The following is a 25276-nucleotide window of genomic DNA, read 5'->3' as shown; positions in this document are numbered from 1 at the left end:
CGATGGAAGTGGAGGTTGCCACTGGAGGGGTCCTACAGTCCAGAAATGTTGACGACGCAAGCGGTGAAGAGATCTTGAAACTGTTGACGGCAGTCATGTAGTGGCTCGACGTATCAACCTCACTCCCTTCTACAACCCTGGAGACAACGGAACTGTCATCTGGTCGTTGCTGAGAACTTATCATGAAACAACCGTAGACAAATCGGGACATCTCATGGGGAAGTTCCATGCTGTCTTCTGATTCGCAGTGGCGACACATGATGAATGATGAAATCGAGAGTTGCTATAAGTGAAATCAGTGAGTGAAGATTCTTTGAGGAATTTTGTTTATGTTTCAGTTTGCTGTTGTTCTTGTATTTATATCATGTATGAAAGTCTCTCAATTACCGGTCAAATACCGAAATGACAATTGGTGAGATTACCTGGAGATTATAATGGAGAGATTAAGGTGCCCTCGTTATCGTCTCATTCCAGGGGAGACGGGCGAGTCGCACAATTATCATTATCACCAAGTTAATTGGTACAAGGGGAGATAATTTTGTCCGTTTCATTGATTTAACCATTTAAACAATGATGTTTATTTACTGTTTAACAAACATGGTATATCTGTTTATAAACAGATAAATGCAGTATATATTTGTAATGTTTTCTTTTTTTAAATGGCATACAAAATTTATTATGATTGTCCTTCAAAAATTATAACATACTTGAATAAGATAAAGATACCTTGGAAAAAATCAGCAACACCCTTGACCACATGTATACTACTCCATATATATATAACTGTGGTCGTTAAAAAGGGCAACAACAAAATTCAGGGTTTGTATCAAGTTTGCTCTCAACACTGAAAAAAAAAAAGAATTATATTTTACTAGAACACATTGGTAACATGTTTCAAGTTTTTATTTAAAAAACATTATTGATTACAAAAAAAAAATCTTATAATCAAAAATGTTTATAGCATCCAGAGACATAAATAACGTGTTATTTATAACTCTGATAGCATCACATGTACAGCTGATTTTTTTTAACTAAAAAATAGTTATAAAGCATATCAAAAGTTGATCTTACTGGCAAGTAAGATTTTTGATTGAAATATGTACAGATTGATTTCTCTCTTTATTAAGAGGATTAATTAATAATTTGATTATCAGATTTCACGTAAGGCATAAAATTTAACCTACGAGGGACAGATAACTCAAATCGGAAATTTTTTGTTTGCTTCGACCGTGTTAGCATTTTTCCAAATACGTCACATCCGCTTATATTAGGAATGAAAATTAGGAGCCGATATGTCAAATTGCTAGTGTAGTTGTGTTTTTACCTTCGTTTCAACACATTCCCGACATAAATGCACGTATATGAGTGAACATTCTGTCACATCAAAGATGAAGAAAAACATGAAAGGTCTGACCCTGCCTGGAGGAGACATCGCTGCCCCTCCTGCGGCAGCACCCACTGGAGATCATATCGAGTATGTATATTCTGTCGTATCAATACTACAATGTCTTTATTATACATGTACGTTTTGTTGTTGTGTGATGTTATGAAATAGTTTATTACGTGAAAATGGAATGTTCTAAAGTTGCATTTTACTGTGTTATGCAGTTATGATACCGTATAATTTAAACACACGTGTAATCATTTTTTTTTTAATTAATTAATGTTAAGTACCTAAGATTATGAGCGTTTTCTAATATTTCAATGACCTTACCACACAGGAGTTTTTGCTGATTCACATTTATAATGAATATTTTAGTAATGATTACAAAGGCATGCTGTGATGATGTCATACAGTATTCAAAATTTATGATTATCTTAAAAGGGACCAAATGAAGACAACATCAGTCCAAAGTTCTATATGAAATTTCTTTTAATAAGAATTTGTTTATAGTCATAGATTTCTTAAGTGTATTGTGTGTATGCAGCATATATGAACATTGGACAAGAGATTATTTTCTTAAAATGTATATATACACCAATGCAAAATATTAAATTGTCAGGTATTAATCATCCAGGTTAAAGTTGGAAATTTTAAAGTAATCATAGAATTATTTAGCGATAACCAAGTTTTAAAAAATCTTGACCTAAAATTCATAGTGACAGCTATTATCACCATTCCAGACCCTCGATCCCCTCCATTTACACGAAGCACCAAATAGAAGAAATAATTTCCATCCTTTACTATCCCAAGTCTGTTTATGAGCTAGTCAGTGTCAGAATATTTTAACCTAGACTGTCTTTATAAAAAAAAATGAATTCATTGTAAAAAAACAGTGTTATAAAATGTAAATCAGACTGTCTCTAAATTTGCTAGTCAAGCAATTGAGATAATAATAATTTGATATCCCTAAAACTGGATATAACACTTTATATAATGACCAACTGTTGCACTCTTGTAATTGACATTTTATTCTTCAGTCTTGTGAAAATGGAATTTTTATTTGCTGGAATAAGAGTCTTGGTAAAATGGGTAGGCAAACCCGGGCCGGGGTAAAATAAAAGCTGGGGCGGATCGATATTTTTCAATTTTCTTTGTTAATACCCAACCAATCTCATTGAAATTTTCAGGACATGTCAACAATCAGTATAAATGTATTCGCTGTAAATATTTCTGAAAAACAATGTATATTAAGAAATTTATCGACGATTGTTGATTTTCAAGTTGGTAAAATGGGTAGGCAAACCCGGGTCGACATTTTACGGTTTTGTGGAATTATTTTAGAATTTTTAAGTTTGTCCCGGGTGATCGGATCCAGTTTTAGTGACCCGGTTTTTCTTAAAAACTGTTATTAATCGAAGAATAATTATTTTCCGTTCAATAAATGACTATTTCTTATTAGTATTTCATTTGTTTTACCAAGAGTAAATGTGAAATGTTCAGTTATTTCTTAAATAAATCTACAATACTGTAAAATGTCGACCCGGGTTTGCCTACCCATTTTACCAACTTGAAAATCAACAATCGTCAATAAATTTCTTAATATACAATGTTGTGCAGAAATATTTACAGCGAATACAGTTATATCGATTGGGAACATATCCTGAAAATTTCAATGAGATTGGTTGGGTATTAACAAAGAAAATTGAAAAATATCGTTCTGTCCCGGCTTTTATTTTGCCCCGGCCCAGGTTTGCCTACCCATTTTACCAAGACTCCTGGAATAAATGTTTTAAAAAATGCATAATTGCTGAGTTTAATCTTTTACCTTCTAAAGTTTATGTACCAAAATACTTCTTTTTTTAACAACCTGTATTGTAGTTATATCATTACTGTAGTTAGACTGATATTTTGCATTTTATAAGAGAATGAGAGGAAACATTTACAATACATATGGAAAAGTATCCTTCTTCACAATCATTTTAACTCAAGGATGCCCGTTTATTACAAGATTGGTATTGAATATTCTCTGTATTACAGAAAACCTAATAATGAAATCAGCGGCATAGACCTGCAGGATTTACAACAGAAAGTGAAGGAGCTAGATATTAATGAACAGCAGAGAGAGCGCCTAGAAACATTCCTGACCCAGAAACAACAAGTTGGGGAGCTGACCCAGGAAAACGACTTTGAAAAGCTTGGGGAACTGGGGGCAGGGAATGGGGGTGTTGTTATGAAAGTCATTCACAAACCCTCAGGAATCATAATGGCCAGAAAGGTAAAACTTGCCATTCTCTTAAAGAAACTTCCCAATGATAGTACATGTACTCTCTCTGTAGCATATAGAATTATTGATGTATAAACAGGTACTATTGGCACAGGTAATATGCATTTATAATGATTGTAGTGTACTAATTCTTGATGAGATACATATAAGAGCACCTGTCAAAAGTTATTATGACTTTATAAAAGCTGTAATGGTGTGTTTTTACATAATTTTTGGATATACGTACTTCCTTACACCATTGATGAAAAATTGTCAAAATGCACATTGGATTTTTATTCAAGAGAATTTAATCAGTCATAAACAGCTGTAAGCATGGAGTGCTTGTGTTCTGAAAGACCTTGAAATACCGGTATCTTTGTTGTATTGATACATTTCCCATGCAATCAATATTGAAATATACACCCCGCAGGTGCCACTATTGATTGGCTAGTCTCTCACCCTGTGATGTTTCTGTTAACAGTATTAATTAGTTGTAACAATTACACAAACACAGTCTTGGCTGATTGAAGCTACAATGAGCGGCTAGTGGCAAGTGCATTATTTACCCAGGAAGCATTTGAACTTTTTTCTTGTAGTATTTGCAGGTGACTTGTGTAAGTTGAAAGCTACTTGAGGTCTTGCAGTAAGACTCGAGAGCTGTAGAACAAGGAAATCAATTTTTGTTGATATATTTAGCTCCTTTTATCACTGTATCAGACATCCTGGTCCAATAATGTATCGGAGTGGCTTCAATATTTTTAGTCAGAATTTGTAATTGTGGTCTTGATTATTACTTTGAGAAGAATTTGAACAATTTCTGATATTAGACACCTTCAATGGACATTTAAATCTGATGCATGCCCACTATGAAATATTTTAAATGCCGTTGGTCATGTGATTTGTAATGGAATAGCATGTGTGGGAGCCATTGACCGCCTACCACACTGTTTGTTTAAATCTGACATCAATATTTTCACCTGCATGTAGTTGTAAACATGTCATGGTGATCAGTGATGTAATATATATAGAGCACAGAGGATCTTTTTTTTTTTAATAATGTTTGCAGCTTAATGAGCCCAAGGAGTTCTAATCTTTTTTATCTGTTTAAATTGATTTTCTCAAGGAAATTAAATGCTTCAAATTATTCTGAAGGAGTTTTTTCATATGTCAGTAAATTTGGTTACTGGTAGAATATAGAGTAGCCTGAATAAATAACTTCATCATTTATGTTGCTAAATTACTTTTGATGGTGATGTTACCATTTGGATTATGAAGCAGCCAAAGCCCGAAGAAAAGTATAATTTACATCACTTTGGCTTTTCCAAATGGCTTTTGTACACAATAGTTAGATTAATTTAGCAAAATGCTCTCCGATCTAGTAACAACTGAGACACAATGCAAAGCACTTTTCTGATCATTATAGTAATAGTACAAAACTAATATGTAAAGTTGAGAAAGAGATACCGGTATCATTAATAAGGGATTAACAGATTTGTCTTGTAACATTTCAGCTTATCCACTTAGAAATCAAGCCAGCTGTCCGCAAGCAGATAATCCGTGAACTGAAAGTTCTCCATGAGTGTAACTCTCCATTTATAGTGGGCTTTTATGGTGCTTTCTACAGTGAAGGAGAAATTAGTATTTGTATGGAATACATGGTGAGCAAAGTGGGCTTTACCACAAACAAATAAAAGTATACCAATAAAAATAGAAGCCAAGTTTCAAAACAACATTTAAAGGGGCATGGTCACGATTTTGGTCAAATTCTATTTTTATGTTTTGATTATTTACAATGCTTTAGAATTGGATTTCTAATGATCAAATAAAATGAGTTATTCGTAGAGTTATAAGCAAGATACAGGGCTCACAATTCTTTGTCATGTAAACAAGGCTCGTGCCCTGTTTCTGTTTACAAAGGTTCAATATACCAGTAAAAGATCTTTTTCCAGCTTATTTGTCTATCTTTTTATTTATTTTAAGCATAGATAAACAGTTCCTAATGTTTAAAACATTTGTTTAAGGTTTAAAACTGAAATTATTACTTAAACGTTCAAAATGTAAACAAACGCTTTGTTTACATAGAGAAGAATTTCAAGCTCTGTAACTCGCTTATAACTCAACAAATGACAATCAAAATTCGGTCGCTTATTAAAAATGCCTTTCTGAAACATTGTAAACATTAAAATCGGAAAATTATTTTTTAACGAAAAATCATGACCATGCCCCTTTAAGTGCGGATCCAAATTTTTTTTCAAGGGGGATGGGTCATCGGGATAGTTGTGTTGGCCAAGGGGGTGGGATGAGAAGGGGAGGGTTTGGACCCCTTTATTTATGGAAGTTGGCCACACCTTGTTGTAGTGAGGGTACTTTGTAATTTTCATGTACATGGAGGTCAATCTTAGTTACACAACCTCTGCTAATGAAAAAGAGCAAAGTTTCTTTTCTCTTAAAAATGCCTATTTTTCGAAAGTTCACTGACTGAATTGTTGGATATATGACCAAAAAATGACAAATAACATTATTGACCCCTTGACAGCCAGTACTCTTAACATATGCCAGACATGAAATCAAATTTATTTAGAAGTGATGTTTAAAAAATAAGAAAATATTGCAAGTGCTTATATGATTATGAATATTAATATATTTATTCAGTCAATTTCTATTTTACATGTTATTTATTTGAATTTTTAACTTAATTAATGTAGAACCCAAGTATCAGGAAACCTTGATTGCAGTGTTAGTAATTGTTTTGCTTCAAATTCTCTGCAAATTTTCCTGTAGGATGGCGGCTCATTAGATCTGATATTGAAGAAAGCTGGTCGAATTCCTGAACCAATCTTAGGAAAATTAACAGTAGCTGTGAGTATGACGATGTAATATTGGCGTAAGGCTGCCAAAGATGTAATGTTGAAATCATTTATTACACAGGGAACTAAGTTGTTTTTTTTTTATGGATGCAGGCACTAGGCTTCCCTTGATAAAATTATTGATTCTAATATCTGGATACTTCTTATCAATCTTTCAGGTTTTAAAAGGATTAAGTTATCTTAGAGAAAAACACCAAATCATGCACAGAGGTAAGTGACAACGACATTGAAGCAGTAATTGCTGTAATTGATTTCTTCAATTCCATGATAATGCCAGAAGGAAACTAAAACACACAAAAAATCCAGCAATCATTGAAAGCTCAATAACCAAGAGCAAAGGTTTTATTAGCTGTTTCAGTCCTTTTTTGTTCTAATTTAGGCATATGGTATTTAAGTATCACTTTCAAAAATGACAGAACACTATCCAAGTTTGATATTTATAGCTGTACATCTAAGTCAGGCTAGAAAAAAAAATCATTACATGAAATTTGATGTTAGAAATTTGTTTTCCTACTTTGAATTGTTTTGATAAGTTAATGTGATTGATATTGTAGATGTTAAACCTTCCAATATATTAGTCAATTCAAGAGGTGAAATAAAGATCTGTGACTTTGGAGTAAGCGGACAGTTGATTGATTCTATGGCCAATTCATTTGTTGGAACAAGGTCCTATATGTCAGTAAGTACTAGTGTCCAATATACTGAGAATGATGAAAGAAAAACAGGTAAACTGTCCAAAATCAATTCCAGTTAATGTGGACATTAAATCATGTGCTCATGTGCTACAAACCTTTAAGGTTTAATCATTCTTCAAAGAAATATTAAAATACAAGTACATATGCCATAATGGGATAGAATCAGTTGATAGTTTTTAATTATTTGAAAAGTAATCAGAATTTGAAAAGATGAACTTGAAAACTTTCATAGTAAATGTGATATGGAAAATTTAAAATATTACAAGTTTATCCAAGCAGAAATAGTTGGTAAGGGGGAAATTCTCCCACTTAGTAGCTTTGAAAGGTTAAAAGGTACGTAAGCTGTTACACAATTTTAGCCGGAGCGCCTACAAGGGACCCACTACTCTGTGCAGTCAGACATCTGGAGCCTGGGACTCTCCCTGGTAGAGATGGCCATCGGTCGCTACCCCATCCCACCCCCCTCCCCCGAAGACCTGGCCAGTATATTTGGAGAGGAGGCTATGGCTGAGCACATGGAGGCTGCAAAAACTGGCAAACCCCTGAAAGGTTGGTAATGGATGATTAAGTGGAACCTATGGCTGTAAAAGTGACCTTGTTAGTTTGAATCTTTTGAATATTTTAATTTTACCAAATTGACAACATACTGTAAAAATGAATTATATATCAAATGATGAAAATTGTATTCTAGTGCAAGATACAATGTAATAAGCTTTGAATTTGTTTACTGCACAGGACTAAAGACATTTGATGGTAAAATCCATGTACTTATGTATAACAGTTAAATGTATGAAGTATATTAAGAGTCTTGTATAATTTCAGAGATATTGACCAGTTCATGTAAACTTTATGTAAACTTTAAAGACATCTCAACTATAATGACACAAGACCTATCACTGTTTGCTATGACCGTGGACCTAGAGTTGTGTGCCTCTAGGTACATACATCTTCACGGTCCACCATATGTTGTAGCTCCCTATCACTACGCCTTCTCTCTCAAGCTCTGTCACTTCAGTGTCCTATTTTCAGGGTGTCCTGGAGATTTTCAGGTTCTCACAGGGGATGGCCCATTACCAATGGCCATCTTTGAACTACTTGAATACATTGTAAATGAGGTAAAACAAGAGAGCCGGTCACTATTAAGTCTACCTGTATGCTGCCTATAGTACAAATCACAGTGCTTTTGTTCAAAAAAGCTCAAGCAACTTGGTCACATTTGAAAGTTTTTGTTGATTGTTTTTTGTCACAGCAGCATGAAGTAAACCAAAGATATGAGTTGTTTCAAATTGTGTTCATTGGATTTCCAAAATGAATTGTTTTGGAGCTATTTTAAACAAGAGCTGTGGTTTAAAACAGTACAAAAGCTTATACCAGCTGCTGATCTGTAATGTGTGCATTTCATTATGTTTTATATTTCTCCATTTTTCATATACATATTTTAATTTTTTCCTTTTTTTTCAGTGCCATATTTTTGGTTTAATGGATGATTCATTCCTATATACATTTATCACATTTTAATGTCATAAAAGTGCATTATCAAAAGTTTAAGTTTTTCACTTTGAAACTTAAGTTAATTTTATCTATCAAGAATTCTCTGTAGAATTCAATCAAGATTACTACCTTTGAGTTTCCCTTCACTGGTGACAATTCTTGGTTTGTGGTCATTCATTTCCCATCCCACATGGCTTTCATGATTTAATTTGCTTGTCACATGACAGTGGACTATGCAATAACATAACTGTAAGTTTGTGATCATTCTGTGCTTGTTTTATGCATTTTAGGCTCAGACAGAAATAGTTTTAGCTTTCCTGGTCCGCCTGGCACTGATGGCCCTCGACCCATGGCCATTTTTGAGCTTTTAGATTATATTGTTAATGAGGTATGTGTAGGAGTCGACTGGTTTTAAATCATTTTATGCAGTGTTTGAAAAAAGATTTGTTATTAGTGTAACAAGAAATGTCAATTCCTTAGTGTTGTAACTAATGTAGTTGTTAGACATTAACATATGATATACAATTTAATGAGTTAGCTGAACATATGCAGGAGTTACACAGATAAATGTCTGGTTGTTGCTGTATGAAAACACCAAAAATAGGTTTTCTCCTTTAGGGTTTGGCCAGTAAAACAAAAACTATAAGGAATCAAGTCATCAAAACAATTTTTTCCCCAAAAAAATCTGCATTCACAATACATGTAGTTTCTTTTTTAAATTAACAAGCACTAAATACAATTGGAAATTCAAGCCTGTGAGAGAAACTGAGACCTATTAGCCTTTTTTCCCAAAAAATTTTTTATTTTGTTATACAGTAGTTTATCTGTTGAATTAATTTTTGCTGTAAAGTCATTGCCAATTTGGAAACATTTTTCAAGTTTTGAGCGGTGGTTTACAATGTGAGAGATTTCTCTTTTATTTTAAAAAAGATTTTTTTGGTACTTTTTTTTTTCTTGCTTGTTAAAACGTAATAACACCTAGTTAATAAATAATAGTCCACGTTTCGTGTGAAATGTATCATATTCTGAGTTCAGCACCCTTGAAATTATAAGACCCTTGATTGACCTTTTATTTCCTAATTTTTGTTGTTTTGATTTAGTTTAGTGAATGTGCTTTTTGTATGATTATAAATTTCTATATGTTGTTAAGTGCATTTCATGATAAATATTACACATGGAATTCCACGGTTGGCATGCGAACAGTATCTTTTGTAACCTGACAGTCATACACTCGCCACTAATTACAGTATACAGAGCATTAACCAGATAAATCTACAGTATACGTAACTAAAAATTAATGTACATTGATATTTAGTAACAAAGTGTATAGATAACTCCATATACTGATAAAAACAATCACTTTGCACATTAAGGAATGAAACAAAATGAATTTGCATGTAAACCCACATTGAAGGCTTAAAGCCGTACAGCTATTAGTAATTTTGTAAAGGGTGACGCAGGTAAGCTTAATGCTATGAAAAGAAAAAGAGCTTCTATTCAATAGATTTAGTGTCAAACATTTTCATATAAACTTTGAAGTTTACTTTGAAAATAAAAATCTGGAATGCTTTGCAATTTTTCATAAAACCTGATTTTTTGACTCTCAAAAAAAATATAATGCTTTTGAATTAAGCAGCTTCCAAGAGCATAATAAACATGTACCAGTGATTGAGAATGTTGCATGTATTTATTCCTGTGTTCATTTTCTAGCCACCTCCAACTCTACCCAAAGGGAAATTCTCAGACCTCTTTATAGACTTTGTGGAGAAATGGTAAGTCCACTGTTGGGCTTTTATCACTAAGATTTGTTTAGGGGATTATTTGACATGTCATTTTAGTTTTGGATCTAGCTATGAAAAAAAAATCATCAATGGTAAGGAAAAGATAGCATTTGTAACAGCACTAGAATCTGTTTAACATGTAATTCATTTTCCTGCCTTTTAAAATTACCATAAATGTTAGTTGCAGTTTATGTTTTGAAAATTCCTATTTGTTTCAAATACTAGTAATAAAAATATCTTTAAGTGTATATTGCTTCATTGTTAATGGTTATACTGATTGGAAAGAAAATACTTGTTAGGGAAAACAGATGTTTACTACATATTTTTTTCTTTCATTAAAATTTACCAATACATGTATAGGAATGCAAGCATAGACTCAAATATTATGATAAACAAGGAATTTCTTGTTATTTCAGTTTGAAGAAGAAGCCGTCAGACAGAGCTGACCTTCAGTCATTAATGGTTTGTACCCGGAATTCATTCCAAGTCACGAAATATAAAGCATATTTTCTCTATGAACTAGAGTTATTGTCCTTTTTATTCGCTGTTATTGACTCAGACATCATTTCACATTATTCTGATTAAAAAGGTTTTTATTAGCTCACCTGAGCTGAAAGCTCAAGTGAGCTATTCTGATCACATTTTGTCTGTCGTCCGTCCGTCCGTCTGTCCGTCCGTCTGTCCGTCCGTCTGTCTGTCCGTCCGTCTGTCTGTAAACTTTTCACATTTTCAACATCTTCTCAAGAACCACTAAGCCAATTTCAACCAAACTTGGCACAAATCAGCCTTAGGCAAAGGGGATTCAAAGTTGTGAAAATTAAGGGCCACACCCGTTTTCAAGGGGAGATAATTAGAAATTCATGAACTATTTCGAGAAATTTTCAAAAATCTTCTTCTCAAGAACCAGAAAGCCATGAAAGCTGAAACTTGTGTGGAAGCATCCTCAGGTAGTGTAGATTCAAAGTTGTGAAATTCATGACCCCCGGGGGTAGGGTGGGGCCACAATGGGGGGTCGAAGTTTTACATAGGAATATATAGAGTAAATCTTTAAAAATCTTCTTCTCAGAAACTAAACAGCCAGGAAAGCTGAAACTTGTGTGGAAGCATCCTCAGGTAGTGTAGATTCAAAGTTGTGAAATTCATGACCCCCGATGGTAGGGTGGGGCCACAATGGGGGGTCGAAGTTTTACATAGGAATATATAGAGTAAATCTTTAAAAATCTTCTTCTCAGAAACTAAACAGCCAGGAAAGCTGAAACTTGTGTGGAAGCATCCTCAGGTAGTGTAGATTCAAAGTTGTGAAATTCATGACCCCCGGGATAGGGTGGGGCCATAATGGGGGGTCGAAGTTTTACATAGGAATACATAGAGTAAATCTTTAAAAATCTTCTGCTCAGAAACTAAACAGCCAGGAAAGCTGAAACTTGTGTGGAAGCATCCTCAGGTAGTGTAGATTCAAAGTTGTGAAAATCATGATCCCTGGGGGTAGGGTGGGGCACAATGGGGGGTCGAAGTTTTACATATGAATATATAGAGTAAATCTTTAAAAATCTTCTTCTCAGAAACTAATCAGCCAGGAAAGCTGAAACTTGTGTGGAAACATCCTCAGGTAGTGTAGATTCAAAGTTGTGAAAATCATGATCCCTGGGGGTAGGGTGAGGCCACATTGGGGGGGGGGGGGTGTTAAAATTTTACATAGAAATAAATAGAGTAAATCTTTAAACATCTTTTTCTCAGGAACTAATCAGCCAAGAAAGGTGAAACTTTTGTGGAAGCATCCTCAGGTAGTGTAGATTCAAAGTTGTGAAAATCATGATCCCTGGTGGTAGGGTGAGGCCACATGGGAGGGGAGGGTGTTAAAGTTTTACATAGGAATATATAAAGTAAAAATTTAAAAATCTTCTTCTCAGAAACTAATCAGCAAGATGATTCTTTATAATTGTTAAAACTTTGGCTCCAGGACAATTCTTCGGCCTCACAAGAAGGTTCAGAGTTTGATGTAGCTAAATACCCCATATATAAACAGTAATACAAAAAGATGCTTTTTGAGAACTGCAATACTCAACATATGATATGACTATAAAATTAAAGCAGGCAGCTATTTTTTCATTAGCATCTTTTTGTATTACTGTATTGAGTTATTGCCCTTGATTTATTGATTCTTGATTATTTCAATTAATGCATCCACTGTTAACCAATTATTGTGATGATTATTTTTATACAATAATAAATATTAAATATTCAATGTATATAAGTTGTTCTGCATAAGAAATTTGGGGTTAGGCCGGATTAGTGTGTTTATTTTTGATTTCCAATTTTTAGATACTATGAATTATTTTAGGCCGGCACATATATAGGGACAGTGTCTATTGCATAAAGCGACTGTTTGGGGTTAAACTTGAACAGGTATGGAAAGATTGAGTGTATGAACATCCCTGCTCTATCTAATCTACGTGTTTTCTAACCTTCGATACAAAGTGTGCGGTCATTCCTGCCTTGTATTGCATTAAGACAAGTGTGCAGTCATACCTGCTTGTATTGGTGGTGGTTGCGGCGGAGCACTAATGTATGGTCATCCCTGCTGGTGTTCAGGCCTCTCTAGCGCATGTGTGCGGCACTCCCTGCTTGCGTTACGTTGAGCTGTTGGCGCAAGTGTGCGGTCATCCTGCTTGCGTAAACGTTGGTACCTGTTGAGTTGCGTAGGTGTGCGGTCATCTCTGCCTGCGTAATGTTGAGTCCCTATATATGTGCAGGAGCGGTGATTAAAGTCTGCTCTTGTAAATATTGGCAGCAATCAGGGCTTTCCGAGTTCCAAGGGGGAAAAAGGGATTTTATTAATACAGGATCTACATGTATTATTGTACATTGTCCAGATTGTTTGTATTATGACTCCATTAAGCTGACTTTATCATACCTATTGTTCCTCAGGTGAGCGATGTGGCCCATGGGCCTCTTGTTGAGTTTACAGTTTAGGGTTACCATAACTGTTTTTAGTTTTGAAAATTCTCTAAATAGCAACCAATTATTAGTTATAATTTGATGAGTTTTAATTTAACTTTTTAGAATGATTTTTTTTTTAATTTTTACTGGTGTGATGGTGTAAAAGCAGCTTTCAAACGTTTATTTGGAATTATGAATTTCTAGTTTATGTAATAAATTAATTATTTACTTTTATGAATAGAATATGCAGGTTTGTGCAGCTACATCCAGGAAAGATGGTTTTCACATTGCCCTTTGGGCTTTGTGAACATATTCACCTTAGAAGATTAAATTATTGTTTAGGTCTAGTTCTTATCTTCTTTAAATTATCAATTGCATATTTGTATAACAAATCAAACACACCAATACATGTAAATGATGTGCTCTTAATCGGTAGTGATGAACTGCCTTCATATAGACTCATTTCAACTTATTTAAATACACAATATCAGGTCATATTTTCAATAGAATATTAAAAATGGTTAAAAGTTTATACAATATTTACTTTTAGAGACAATATTGTATAATTTGATAGCGAAACAAGTTCAGCTTTGAAACATATAAACCACAGTGTTGCTCATGCATTTGACATGTTGTGTCCGAGAGTTGTTCTGACTAATAGACATTCACTGTGTATTGTAGAATCACCCATTCGTGACAAAGTCAGAAGGAGAGGACATGGACATTGGAAACTGGGTTTGTAAAGTGATGAACATCAAACCGGAACAGAAAAACAGCTAAAGAACAAGCATTCCAAGCCAGCAAGGGAAAGCACTATGCATTCATGGTGTCTCTCAATGGTCTATACCTTTCTCTTCCTCCAATTTTTACAAATCTTGTACAGTCTGTGGTTGCTGAGTTTGTTTATAATTTGCTTCAAAGTGTATGTCAGAAAACATTTTCTTGATGATGGTTTTCTCCACGAACGCAAGTGTTCTTTCCCACATACATTCTAAAATATGTCTGGGGTTTTAGTAATTTGTTAATCAGATATGCAAAGGAAAGGAATTCAGGTAGAAATTTTTTTGTAACTGGGCATTAGGTTATCAGAGTAAAACAAAGTTAAAATGTAAATCTCATCTAAAATATATTCCTACCTACGCAAAATAGTTTGGAAGCATTGGAGGATTTATTGAATGTATCATTGAACATTGGTGACGAACATCTCCCGACATAGTGTGTTAGTACCTATAGAAAAAGATGTGTTCATGTCATCTGGTAGTCTATTAATTTATTTAGAGTTTCATTTATGATCAGCCATTTTTAATGAGCACACAATTTCACTTTTATTTTAGAGTTCACATTTTTGACAATGCCAGTGTGGAATTATTGTTCTTTGAGATATTTTTGTGCACTTGAGTTAGAGAGTTGTTGTATTATAGATACACTGAAGTACAGTGAGATCATTACTCTAACCTATACATAAACATGCAGTGCTTGTGTGTGATATTACTAAAACAAAAATAATAGTAATCAAATCATGTTTAGCATGATGTATAGATAATTACTTTGAAAATGTTAATGAAGATCATATATGTAATAATAATTATGATTATAATTTTGGTACATGTGTAATGTGTATTTAGATGATGAGGTCAGTTACTCCAATATGGATAAGTAGTTAAATGTGAAATTCACTCTGATTCTGTGATTATTGGGAGATGCTAATGATATACATACGTGATGTATTCTTATATACATTTGTAGATTTAGATACAAACACTGAACCAAAACAAAAAAGGAGTTCATGTTCTTGTCCTGTGAGAATTTTCTCTGCTTCGTATCACATAGTTCAATCAATGCTGGTTTTTTTTAAGTGAATATTTATATTGTTTGCAAATTTAGACCAAATGTTAAACTCCCATATGTACATGTACTGTCAAAAGATTTGGAATCATTAAACAAATTTCTTCTACATAAGGAGCATATTTTTGTAATTTGTGTGTCAAAGAATTAAATAAAGCAATAAAAATGTAGAATAGCTCTACAATCATACAAATTAAGCTGCATTTTTCAGCACTCAGTATTGTTTAAATCAAATCATTGGTTACATTACAACATTAACACTGCTTATGTTCATGTTAAACACCCTTTTTTCAAACAGTGGATGTATGTACGGTACATATAGCCCACTGGAGAATATATGAATAACCTTATAACTCTATGGGAAAAATTTGTCAGTTTGTAGAATTATAAAAGGTGTAGAAATCTCTTTACTTATTTTGAATGCTTATATCAACTTAAGTATATTAATATATAAATAAATATTACAAAATTTTGTGAGAAGTAATAAGACTAAGCAACGTCAGTAGTCAAATGATGCAAGAAATGAGATGAACCGAGTAGTAAAATGTTAAAACTTTTGTTTGGTATCAAGTATTTTCATAGAAATGTTAGAAAATAAGATAAATAAGTCTAAATTTGTGTGTGATAGAAAAACATATCACACAAATAAAACATATTATTTTCTCCCTCGTTTCACTCCTCTGAAAATAAATATTTTCTTGACTAATTTATTGAAAAACATTAAAACAGATTTTTAGGATTGGTGCGTTCATTACAAATCACATTAAACAAAAATATTAGTTGATCTCAAAGTAAACCAGGTAATACGAAAACTGTTGGAAATTAACAAAGTTAAAAATGTAAAGAAATAAATTTATTTTTGTGTGAAAAAACTGGTTCGCAACTAAGATGTGCAATGAATATATAATTTTCGCGTGACAAGGATATGATATTTCAATGCTCATTATATTTTGTTGCACAAAAGTTTCACAGAAAGTAGTGCAGAATCTTTAAGTTAATCTTGGTGTGTGGTACGTTCTTGTTATTGTTGGGATCCCACCCACAAACCTATTATTGCATGGATTATGGCCAAATTCACAGTCCACAACTTCCTTTAAAATTTAAACCCGAATAACAGGAATGTCAAGAGAAAGGGAATTGATAGCATATTTCCTACGTACAACAAATTAATTTATATTGTTTTACAAGTGCTTTGCAACTTGAAAATCAATTAATATTAATTGAAATTATGCTGAAAATCATTTATTCATACCAATAGAATATTAAGAGGTAGGCCGAGATTTTGACAAATTATTTACTGTAAACCAACTTTTATTCGCGGCGACTTGATTTCGCAATTTCCTGGAAATAAACAGGATCGCGACGACTAATTTTCGCGACCAAGCCTTATCCAGACCCATGTTGTGATAAGAATCAAACAACAAGGGCTGGTTCGCGGTGAGAAATATTTGCGACAACAAGGCTCTCGCCAACCTCGCAAAAATTTCTCGCACGCGAATATAAGTTGGTTTACAGTACTTAATTGAACATTATTTTACACCCACCTTGCTAACCAATCAGAAGCAACAGGAAATAATTTGATTTCCATTGATAGAATTGTTATATTGTCAGATACAGTATGAATTTTACAATCGACAGTTAAACGAGGAAACAGCAGAGGACTTGATAATATATAAAATTATTGATTCGTCACTATATTTATAATCATTCAAGATAATAAATGACTGGTAAAAGACAGAGGTACAAAGGGTTATTCATTAGCTCTGATACTTTTGAGCTTAATAGAACTGTCATTTTTATAGGCACAGGGTCTATTCATTCAAATGTGTACATGTAATTCTTAAATCTTGCTAAAAAGGCATTCAGTCACATAATCTTTTGTTTTGTGGGATTTCTTACAACAGAAAAAAAACATTTCTGACCAATTTTATTCTTTTATTCTCACAACCAGCAAAAATGTATCCTGCTTTTAAATCATTCCTAAATAAAAATCTAGTGATAAAACTCATGCAAAGTTTATAAAATACAATTCTTTTTAAAAACAAAACAACACAGCTAAAACAACTACAGTATTATACCACTGTACTGTAAATGAGGCAGTATGAATAATTAATGTGTACATTAATGAATGTCTGAGACAAAAATTAATGTGCTTTTATCCATTTCAGACTGTGATTTTTAGTTCAAAAATCATCATGCTGTAATGTAGAGAACATGTATGAAAGACTGATATCCCTAACAATATCAATAAAAATGTACAAGACATGGAGATCCTTTGGCACAAAAAACAAATTAATAAATATATACACATAATACTGCATAATGATTTGAAAAATTAAGGAACATTATTTTGTTACAGAAAGTACACATAAATGAAAGAAACAAAACATATTTTTAAGATTTGATTGTTTTGATGATGAACAATGTTATTAAAATTATGTTAAAACATTCGTGCAGCACTATATCATCATGTCACATGGGCATTAAGATGAAGCAAATTTTCATTTTGGATGAACTGTTTTAAGGGATTATTAATATTGTTATGAATTAATTAAATTCACACTATTAAAAAAAACAATCCAGTTATTTAAAAAAAGAGATAATTATATATGTAATGGTGAATTCAGATCTTATTGCACAAAATGTTCTGAACACTAGAGACAAAGTTGTAGAAGTTAATAAGTTGGCTGTAAACCAGACTAGAATGACACATGAACAATATACACATATTGGAGCTCTCTCTCTCTCTCTCTCTCTCCGAATTTGAAAGAAGATCATCACAACCATTTCTCTTCAACAATTAAACTTAATTCTTTCTTTCTCGCTTTCTCTCTGCATACAACAATTAATAAATTATATCATAAATAATACTGTAAAAACTAGGAGGATTATTGCTCTGCATGGAGAGGGAATGCTTGCACCATTTTCTGGAAGAGAAAAAAATCTTATTTAAGGTAAATCATATAAATATACAATAAAAAAAAATTGAAACTCTTTTGTTGTGATTTTTTGCATTTCTAAACATATAAAAAAAAAAATTAACATACCTTGATTACCAGGGTCAATTTCATATCCTGGACCTGTAGTGACAACTGGCTTGTAAGGGGAGGTAATCACTGGCCGGGCAGTGGACAGTGTGTGGACTGGTGGGGTGGGGGGCCTCTGGGAGGATGTAGAGGTCGTGGAGACAGTGGAGGGCTGCGGAGACCCAGGAGTGGATAGCCTGATGGTGGATCCTGTTGTTGATTGTGTGGTAGAGGTGGTGGTGGTTATTGTGGTAGTCGGGGCAGGAGTCGTGGTTGTTGTAGTGGTTGTGGTAGTGGTGGTGATTTCTGTAATGGGAAAACTCTCAGACTGTTTATTTATGAAAAGTTCTGTACTGTCAGTGTGTTTCTGTTAACGGTTTAAGTGTAAAAGTAAATCATTGGAATCTGATTAACATCATTTGATTTACGAGCAGATAAAAGAATTAAATTTCAATCAGATTGTGTTTCTTTTGCTGCCTGCATTCTAATGGTAGACTTGACAATTCCAAAATACTTTAAAATTTCTACCTTTTTAAAATTAACTAGATGAATAATTTGTTTTAATTCTATATAAAACTATCTTGTTTGAAGTTTACTTAATATTAAAAATTCTCTGCATATCTTCATATAAATCTCAAGATGCTGGTGCAGCGCGTTTCAAAAAGGGTTTCCTTAAGATGCCCACAACTTCATGACCTTGCACTTACCATTCAAGGTCACATTGCCGACCGCCGTCCCATGCTTGTTCTCAGCCACACAGTAGTAGACCCCGAACCCCTGTGGGGGCTCCACCTGTTTGATATGGAGGTTCATCACGTTGGTGGTGGCATTCAGTGGGTAATCCAGGGGTTCGTAGTTCCAGTCGCGGACCAGTATCCGGTTATCCTTCTTCCAGTAGTTCCTACCCTGGGGGAAACCCACCACTGTGCATTCTAAGTAAGCTAGCTTGCCCCTCTCCTGTGATAACTCCTGGGTTTTTACAATTATTGATGGGGCATCTGAAAACAGGCAGTTATATTAAATAGAGGGAAAAGAAAAAGTTGATTTCATTAAAAAAAAATCAAATTACAAATTAGGGGTAGAGATTTTCTAGCAATCTATTTTTCATACTAATAAGTTGCATGCATATTAATTGCTGGATGAAGATGTGTATATCACCTTATTTTATATTATAAAGAAAATGGTACAGAGTATTGACAAAAAATAATTTTCTGGAATCAGTATTAATTTATGTAAAAAATATTAAATAGAGCTAAGAGTTTAAGCTACAGTTTGTAATGATTACTAGTATACGTATTGTATGTAATGATTGGATGATAAAGACTCACATTCTACATCCACTTTGATATGCCTGTAAGCCTGGGGAATTACTGCGTTAAATGCAGTACATGTGTACACGCCAGTCTCCTCCCGACTTATATTGGAGAAAACAAGCTGTTCTCCTGTATCCAGCTCTACAACCAAGCAAATTCATTTCAGATATAAATTCTTGAGAAGGTAAATTTGTACTTTCACATTAATTGTCAATGTAGTAGGCTGGCATGGAAGAGCTTATACTTGCATGAGCATTTTCTGCTACAAAGCACCAGATTATGAGATTATGTTTTGTCTTCATTGTACTTTAATTATCCTCTAAATATTTTTCAATAGAGAGATTCGAGCTTTTCAAATGTGTATTTCTTGAATTGAGTGCACGTATATTACAAGGACTGACCAAGAGATTTAACACGTTACCTGTATTTATTCATGATTGTTATAAACATTTAAATGGGGGGGCACTTACGTTTAGTTTCACTATTTTTGAGCACATGCCACATGATTTTGGGGGTGGGGGATCCTGTGGCTCCACACACCAGGGTGACATCACTTCCTTCCAGCACTTGTTGGTCTTCACTAGATGAAGATGGAAGAATTCGTGGAGCAACTGTTGAAGAGGATATAGATTATACAGCTGTTAACAAAAAATATATGCATGCATAAACTGTAAACAGAAGATAGAAGATATACAGTTGAACTGTACCAACCAAGGACATTGACCTAACACAAAACCAGACCCAAAAAGCTGACCTGAGTCTGTTCAGGGTCTTGTTGGGGTCTGCTTTTTAAAAGTTTGTGACTGTTCAGGGTCTACTCGAGCACTGCAATGGATTTACTGTCAATGGATTTACTGTCAGTGGATTTACTGTCAATGGATTTACTTGGTGTCAGCTCTTGGAGTCCAGCTTACGCACTGAAGTGTGAAGCAGACCCCTCGTTTTTCTTACCGCCTCTAAGCATGCCAGCCCCTTGAATATTCCAAATGCACAGTTATGCAGAGATATTTGGACATTTTTTTGTAGCACCCAAGTCTACTCCTGAAATCAGGGTCTGCTCTGGGTCAGCCTGGGTTCTACTTACAATCAGCCCTGGGTCTGCCATAGCAGACCCTAAGTGGACACAGAAAGCAGACCTAGACCCAGTCTTCTTTCGTAAGGTTGGGTCTGGTCAGTACTGTACATAACTGTAGGAAATCCATGCCCCTCTCTCTCTTTCACTCTCTCTTTCCCCCCTCTCTCTCCCCATGCATTTCCCCTCTCTCTCTCTCTCTCTCTCCATGTCTCTCTCTCTCTCTCTCTCTCTCTCTCTCTCATTGAATCCTGACCTTGAACTTCTACTGTGACCTTCTTTGTCAAGGTTTCTGTGCTTGACTGTACTTGACATATGTACAGACCCTCATCCCCCGTCTTCACGTTCTTGATGACCAGGTTCCAGGAACTGATGTAGGGGTGAGTCAGGCTAAATCGGCGGTCTGGTGTCACAGCGTAATCCCCATTGAACAGAAGGGCGTGGCCTGGTCCAAACCACCTCACCTGTAAAATAGGACAGTAGGTTAATGCTCAAGGAAAATCTCACAGTAATTGTTAATCTATGCTGGAAACTAAAAACATCAGACTTAGATTATATTAAATATTACACTCAATCACTTAAAATATGGCTCATTTCAAAAGTTGTTTTGGATAAGTATTAGAGTATATTACCATGTACTATGAGTTTAAACAAAAACATGCAGCCCCCCCCCCCCCCCCCTTGATTTGTCGTCAATTGTTTTAAATTCAGAAATATAACTTGTCCTTTTGTATCACCGTATCTATGTTAGTATATGTATAATCAAACATTTTTTTCTATATCTATGCACATCCTCTCATTGTAGAATTATTGGTATTTTAAAATTATGAAAAAGAAGTGATTTTTTTTCAAATATGAATCATATTTATAGGACATTCATACCACATTTCTGCCCAGATTCTCCACACTACAGGCTAACACGGTGGTGTCCCCTGCTTTCACAATCTGTTTGATCGGGGTGGTGTCCATCCACACCTCGCCATTACTACCTACAGTCAAACAACACATCAGTCATATAGAAACTTCATCAAAATAAATAAACTGGTTACATTTATTTTTTAAATACACAGACAGAAATGCATTTTAATACCTTAATCTTGTTCTTTAGTTTTTATGTTAGTTGTTTGTTAAATTAGTAAAAGCCTTAAAGGCTTCATCAAGTCCTACAAATAAAGATAATCAAAAATTCCAAAACTAATCTGAAGCACAGGTGCTTGTGGACTGGACCGTGCACTACCCCCTCCCTTTCTATTTTTTTTTTCATTTTTTTTAAAATTTCTTTTATCAATTATCGTTAACAACCCCTTATATATGTCTCCAGTCGAAAAATAACAAATATCACGACTCTGGCATTTTATATTCACACTCGTTTCCCCTATCTATAAAAATGAGAGGGGAAACGAGTGTGAATATAAAATGCCACAGAGTCGTGATATTTCTGTTATTTTTCGACTGGAGACATATATAAGGGATTGTTAACGATAATTAATAATAAAAGAAACTTAAAAAATAAAATAAAAATAAAAATAGAAAAGAGTTGGGGGGGGGGTAGTGCACGGTCCAGTCCACAAGCACCTGTGATCTGAAGACACTATTTATGTAAACAGGTCCATACATATCTAGGATATATGTACTAGTACATGTGTATTATCAGTCATGACTTATTGAAGGTATCACAACTGAGCTCAGAACTCCACATACATGTACATGATCATATGCTTCATGCAAACACCTCCTCTTCTTATAGTTTTTGTTTACCCATCACATTCAAAAATGTATTTAATCAGCTTTCCGTATGCAAGAAATCGGTCTTTATTTTGTTCATATACTTGTCCAAATTTAATTATCTTCAGTTTAAATTCTCGCCTACAACCGAAATATCAGCATCCACTCGATATTTTTTAAGTTAAAGTAAAAAAAAACTGTAAGTAATAAGTCTCTATATAACCTTGCATGAATTGAAAAGAATCGTCTTTATTATATGATTTTTTGGGGTTATATTTATAAACGATACTGGCTGGTCTAAACATACAAGGAGATTTCGAGACATTTGACACTGCTCTAAATGTGCGTTTTCATCAATCTTGTACCGAGCAGACTGGCGGGACATTCACAGTACTTTGTCGTAAGTCGGTCGTTGTTCTCCTATTTCCATATCATTTGAATGGCAGTAGCCTCTCTCCGGGGACGGAGAAACCATTGTGATGAAATATAGGGGTGAGTTCCTGATTAGAAATTAGCTTCCGTGCTCAAGAAATCTGGCAACGGAAAATTGGGAATAATCAGTTAATTTGCATATAAATGCAAGAGAACAAAAAATATTGAATCTGTTCTCCATCGGGGATAGATTGGCAATTTACCCGAGGCTTACGATGAGGGCGTAAATGTATTTCATGCTCGCTCAATCGCTGTGTTTTGCTTTTATTGCTTGAGTTGGACGTTTTTTAGTTTTCTACAAATGAATTTTATCAGATAAAACATAAATCCCAATTTTCTTGAATTACGACGACAGATGGCCGGCGAGTGCTCCAGTGGTATGATATTGTTTGACAACTGTTTAATTCGACCCAACACGACTTATTTAATCAATTAAGGTCTCTGTATAATCATAAAATAGCACCACATTCCAAAACAGAAAATCCCGTGAGAGCTCGTACTCAGGACTGTGAGAGAGAGAGAGAGAGGAGAGAGAGAGAGAGAGAGAGAGAGAGCACATGTGTTTCTGATATCTGACACTACCACGAGAAAAAATGTATGGAAAAAATGAATGTTTTCATGTCAATCCAACCAATCAAAGGAATGCCCGCGGGGCCCTCATCAACCAGGCTTACAACATCCTCCTTATAACAGCTTTATAACAAGATCCAGTGGATCTAGCGATCTCCGAGCCAAGAGTATTTTATAACAGTGTGGGGATGCAGAGTGCAAGGATTAACATGGTTAAACTCTCAATACGAAAAAAAATATACTTTGTACTTTCAAATGATTTCCTTTTAACTTAATATAATAAAACAAAATCCCATTTCAACCTTAAGAATGATTTACAGACTATATAATTGTTTATTCATTCTCGTGCACCTTCAAGATCACTGGCTGTTCATGATAAACAAGTTTATGAGTCATGAATACAAAATAATACCAATACCAACAATTCATCATCCAACTCAGTAACCGTAACGAAATTTCCTCGCCAAATTCATCTTGTTTTAGAACCACCACCTCAACCCCCTCGAAAAAAAAAGGGGGGGGGGGGTTCTGACACACTCGATCTACTCTAGTTTTCTATTGATCTCCGGGGACTATTTTAAGGTAGTTAATTACGGAGTGGCTCTGATAACATGGCTAACATCGTGATAATCCGAAAACTAGAACATACCTGGTAAAAAACACAGCCATGAGATTAAAATAATTCCAGTCAACATCTCCAGACTAGAATTCTTACAGTCAGTAATCCTGTTAAGACATAATTAACCATGGGTCACGAGTCTTTAAACAGTATAGAATGTACGGCGGTTGTTGTGTAGTTATCATCAGATCACACACACACACTGATCCGTCAGGCTGGCATCTCTCGGGCAGGCCTGGTATTGACGTCCTGATCGGCTACCCGGGGGTCATAAACGTGTTCTTCCGTCTGTAACAGGCAGTCAGCTGATCGCTGGTACTCGCTATAAATCACTGCCCGTCCCTACGTCTCCAGTACGGACTACCGTGGTGAGCTATACTGACAGACGACACAGTCCCTATAGTATGGTCACAGAATCATCGATTTCTGCAGCAAGATTCTCGGATATGTGACACTGCTATATCGATCACATCAAAACAATGATTCGTTTCGTCACACAGCTAATTGTACAACTGTTTCCAAATCGTCACATATAGGTATATGTATAGCTAGTATATGTCCTTCCGGTTCGCTTAGCGCACCTGCTGTTTTGGAGGCAATGGACCGTAGAGCAAACAGACCAATGTAATGTTACCTGACACAAAACAACTCTTGGTTTGATCTCCGAGTTTTCAGCGTTCTCCCAGTTTTGAAATATAATACATTTTCACTCTAATATAAGAATGTATCATTTCCTAATCATTTATTGCGTACTTCCCGAATACATTCTCACTTAATGACTTAATTAATTAGTCATTTTAATATGATCGTTTTAATTCATTCATACTTTATTTCCCTATATATAGAATAAAGAAGTGCTCATATGATAAACCTTAAAATGTGTTTATTTTTTTAAATATAGAATAGAATTTGTTTTCCAAATTAGGGTCTAATGGGGCATGAAATGTAACAATTATGATTACATGTGAACATGATAAATAACACATAAAGTAGGACAATTTGTATTATAATATACTGACATTATGGTCAAATTGTAGCCAATTAGGCTCATATATAAGACTATTAAAATATTTAGTAATAGCAACTACGTGCGGTAAGACTGGTGGGAATACATTCTATAAATACTATGCTATAATGTTCCCAGTTCGAAGTCCTCATCTCCAAGGCAGGACGGAACTTGACCAAAGTTTACTATAAAATTTATTTTTACTTTTTCTCAATTTAGATGGTATCAAATTGAAAATTTAATTACT

At 34.4% G+C, this 25276-nt stretch overlaps 2 protein-coding genes across 4 annotated transcripts; one reads left to right on the top strand and one right to left on the bottom strand.

Moving 5' to 3' along the window:
* Window positions 1-1240: 1240 nt before the first annotated feature.
* On the top strand, window positions 1241-15380 carry LOC128175496 (dual specificity mitogen-activated protein kinase kinase 1-like). 2 transcript variants are annotated; one of them, XM_052841134.1, is made up of 11 exons: window positions 1241-1474; window positions 3422-3659; window positions 5159-5305; window positions 6429-6506; window positions 6673-6724; window positions 7069-7193; window positions 7569-7758; window positions 8991-9088; window positions 10411-10472; window positions 10898-10943; window positions 14103-15380. In XM_052841134.1, the coding sequence occupies exons 1-11, from the start codon at window positions 1362-1364 to the stop codon at window positions 14199-14201; spliced, it is 1248 nt and encodes a 415-aa protein (XP_052697094.1). In that variant the 5' UTR covers window positions 1241-1361; the 3' UTR covers window positions 14202-15380. The 2 variants fall into 2 exon arrangements, with proteins under 2 accessions (XP_052697094.1, XP_052697096.1); XM_052841136.1 differs by lacking the exon at window positions 8991-9088 and adding an exon at window positions 8239-8324.
* Window positions 15381-17180: 1800 nt separating this feature from the next.
* Window positions 17181-24895, bottom strand: LOC128175495 (limbic system-associated membrane protein-like). 2 transcript variants are annotated; one of them, XM_052841132.1, is made up of 8 exons: window positions 24054-24895; window positions 21560-21666; window positions 20934-21141; window positions 20076-20216; window positions 19621-19746; window positions 19000-19290; window positions 18314-18598; window positions 17181-18193 (listed from the first exon to the last, which is right to left on the bottom strand). In XM_052841132.1, exons 1-8 carry the CDS (start codon window positions 24097-24099, stop codon window positions 18120-18122), a joined length of 1278 nt encoding a protein of 425 aa, XP_052697092.1. In that variant the 5' UTR covers window positions 24100-24895; the 3' UTR covers window positions 17181-18119. The 2 variants fall into 2 exon arrangements, with proteins under 2 accessions (XP_052697092.1, XP_052697093.1); XM_052841133.1 differs by lacking the exon at window positions 24054-24895 and adding an exon at window positions 21768-21900.
* Window positions 24896-25276: the final 381 nt, after the last annotated feature.

This window comes from Crassostrea angulata, chromosome 3 (assembly GCF_025612915.1).
Source record: "Crassostrea angulata isolate pt1a10 chromosome 3, ASM2561291v2, whole genome shotgun sequence".
Classification (NCBI taxonomy): Eukaryota; Metazoa; Mollusca; class Bivalvia; order Ostreida; family Ostreidae; genus Magallana; species Magallana angulata.
The sequence above is the reverse complement of the archived record's forward strand: the minus strand, read 5'-3'. Positions and strand labels throughout refer to the sequence as shown.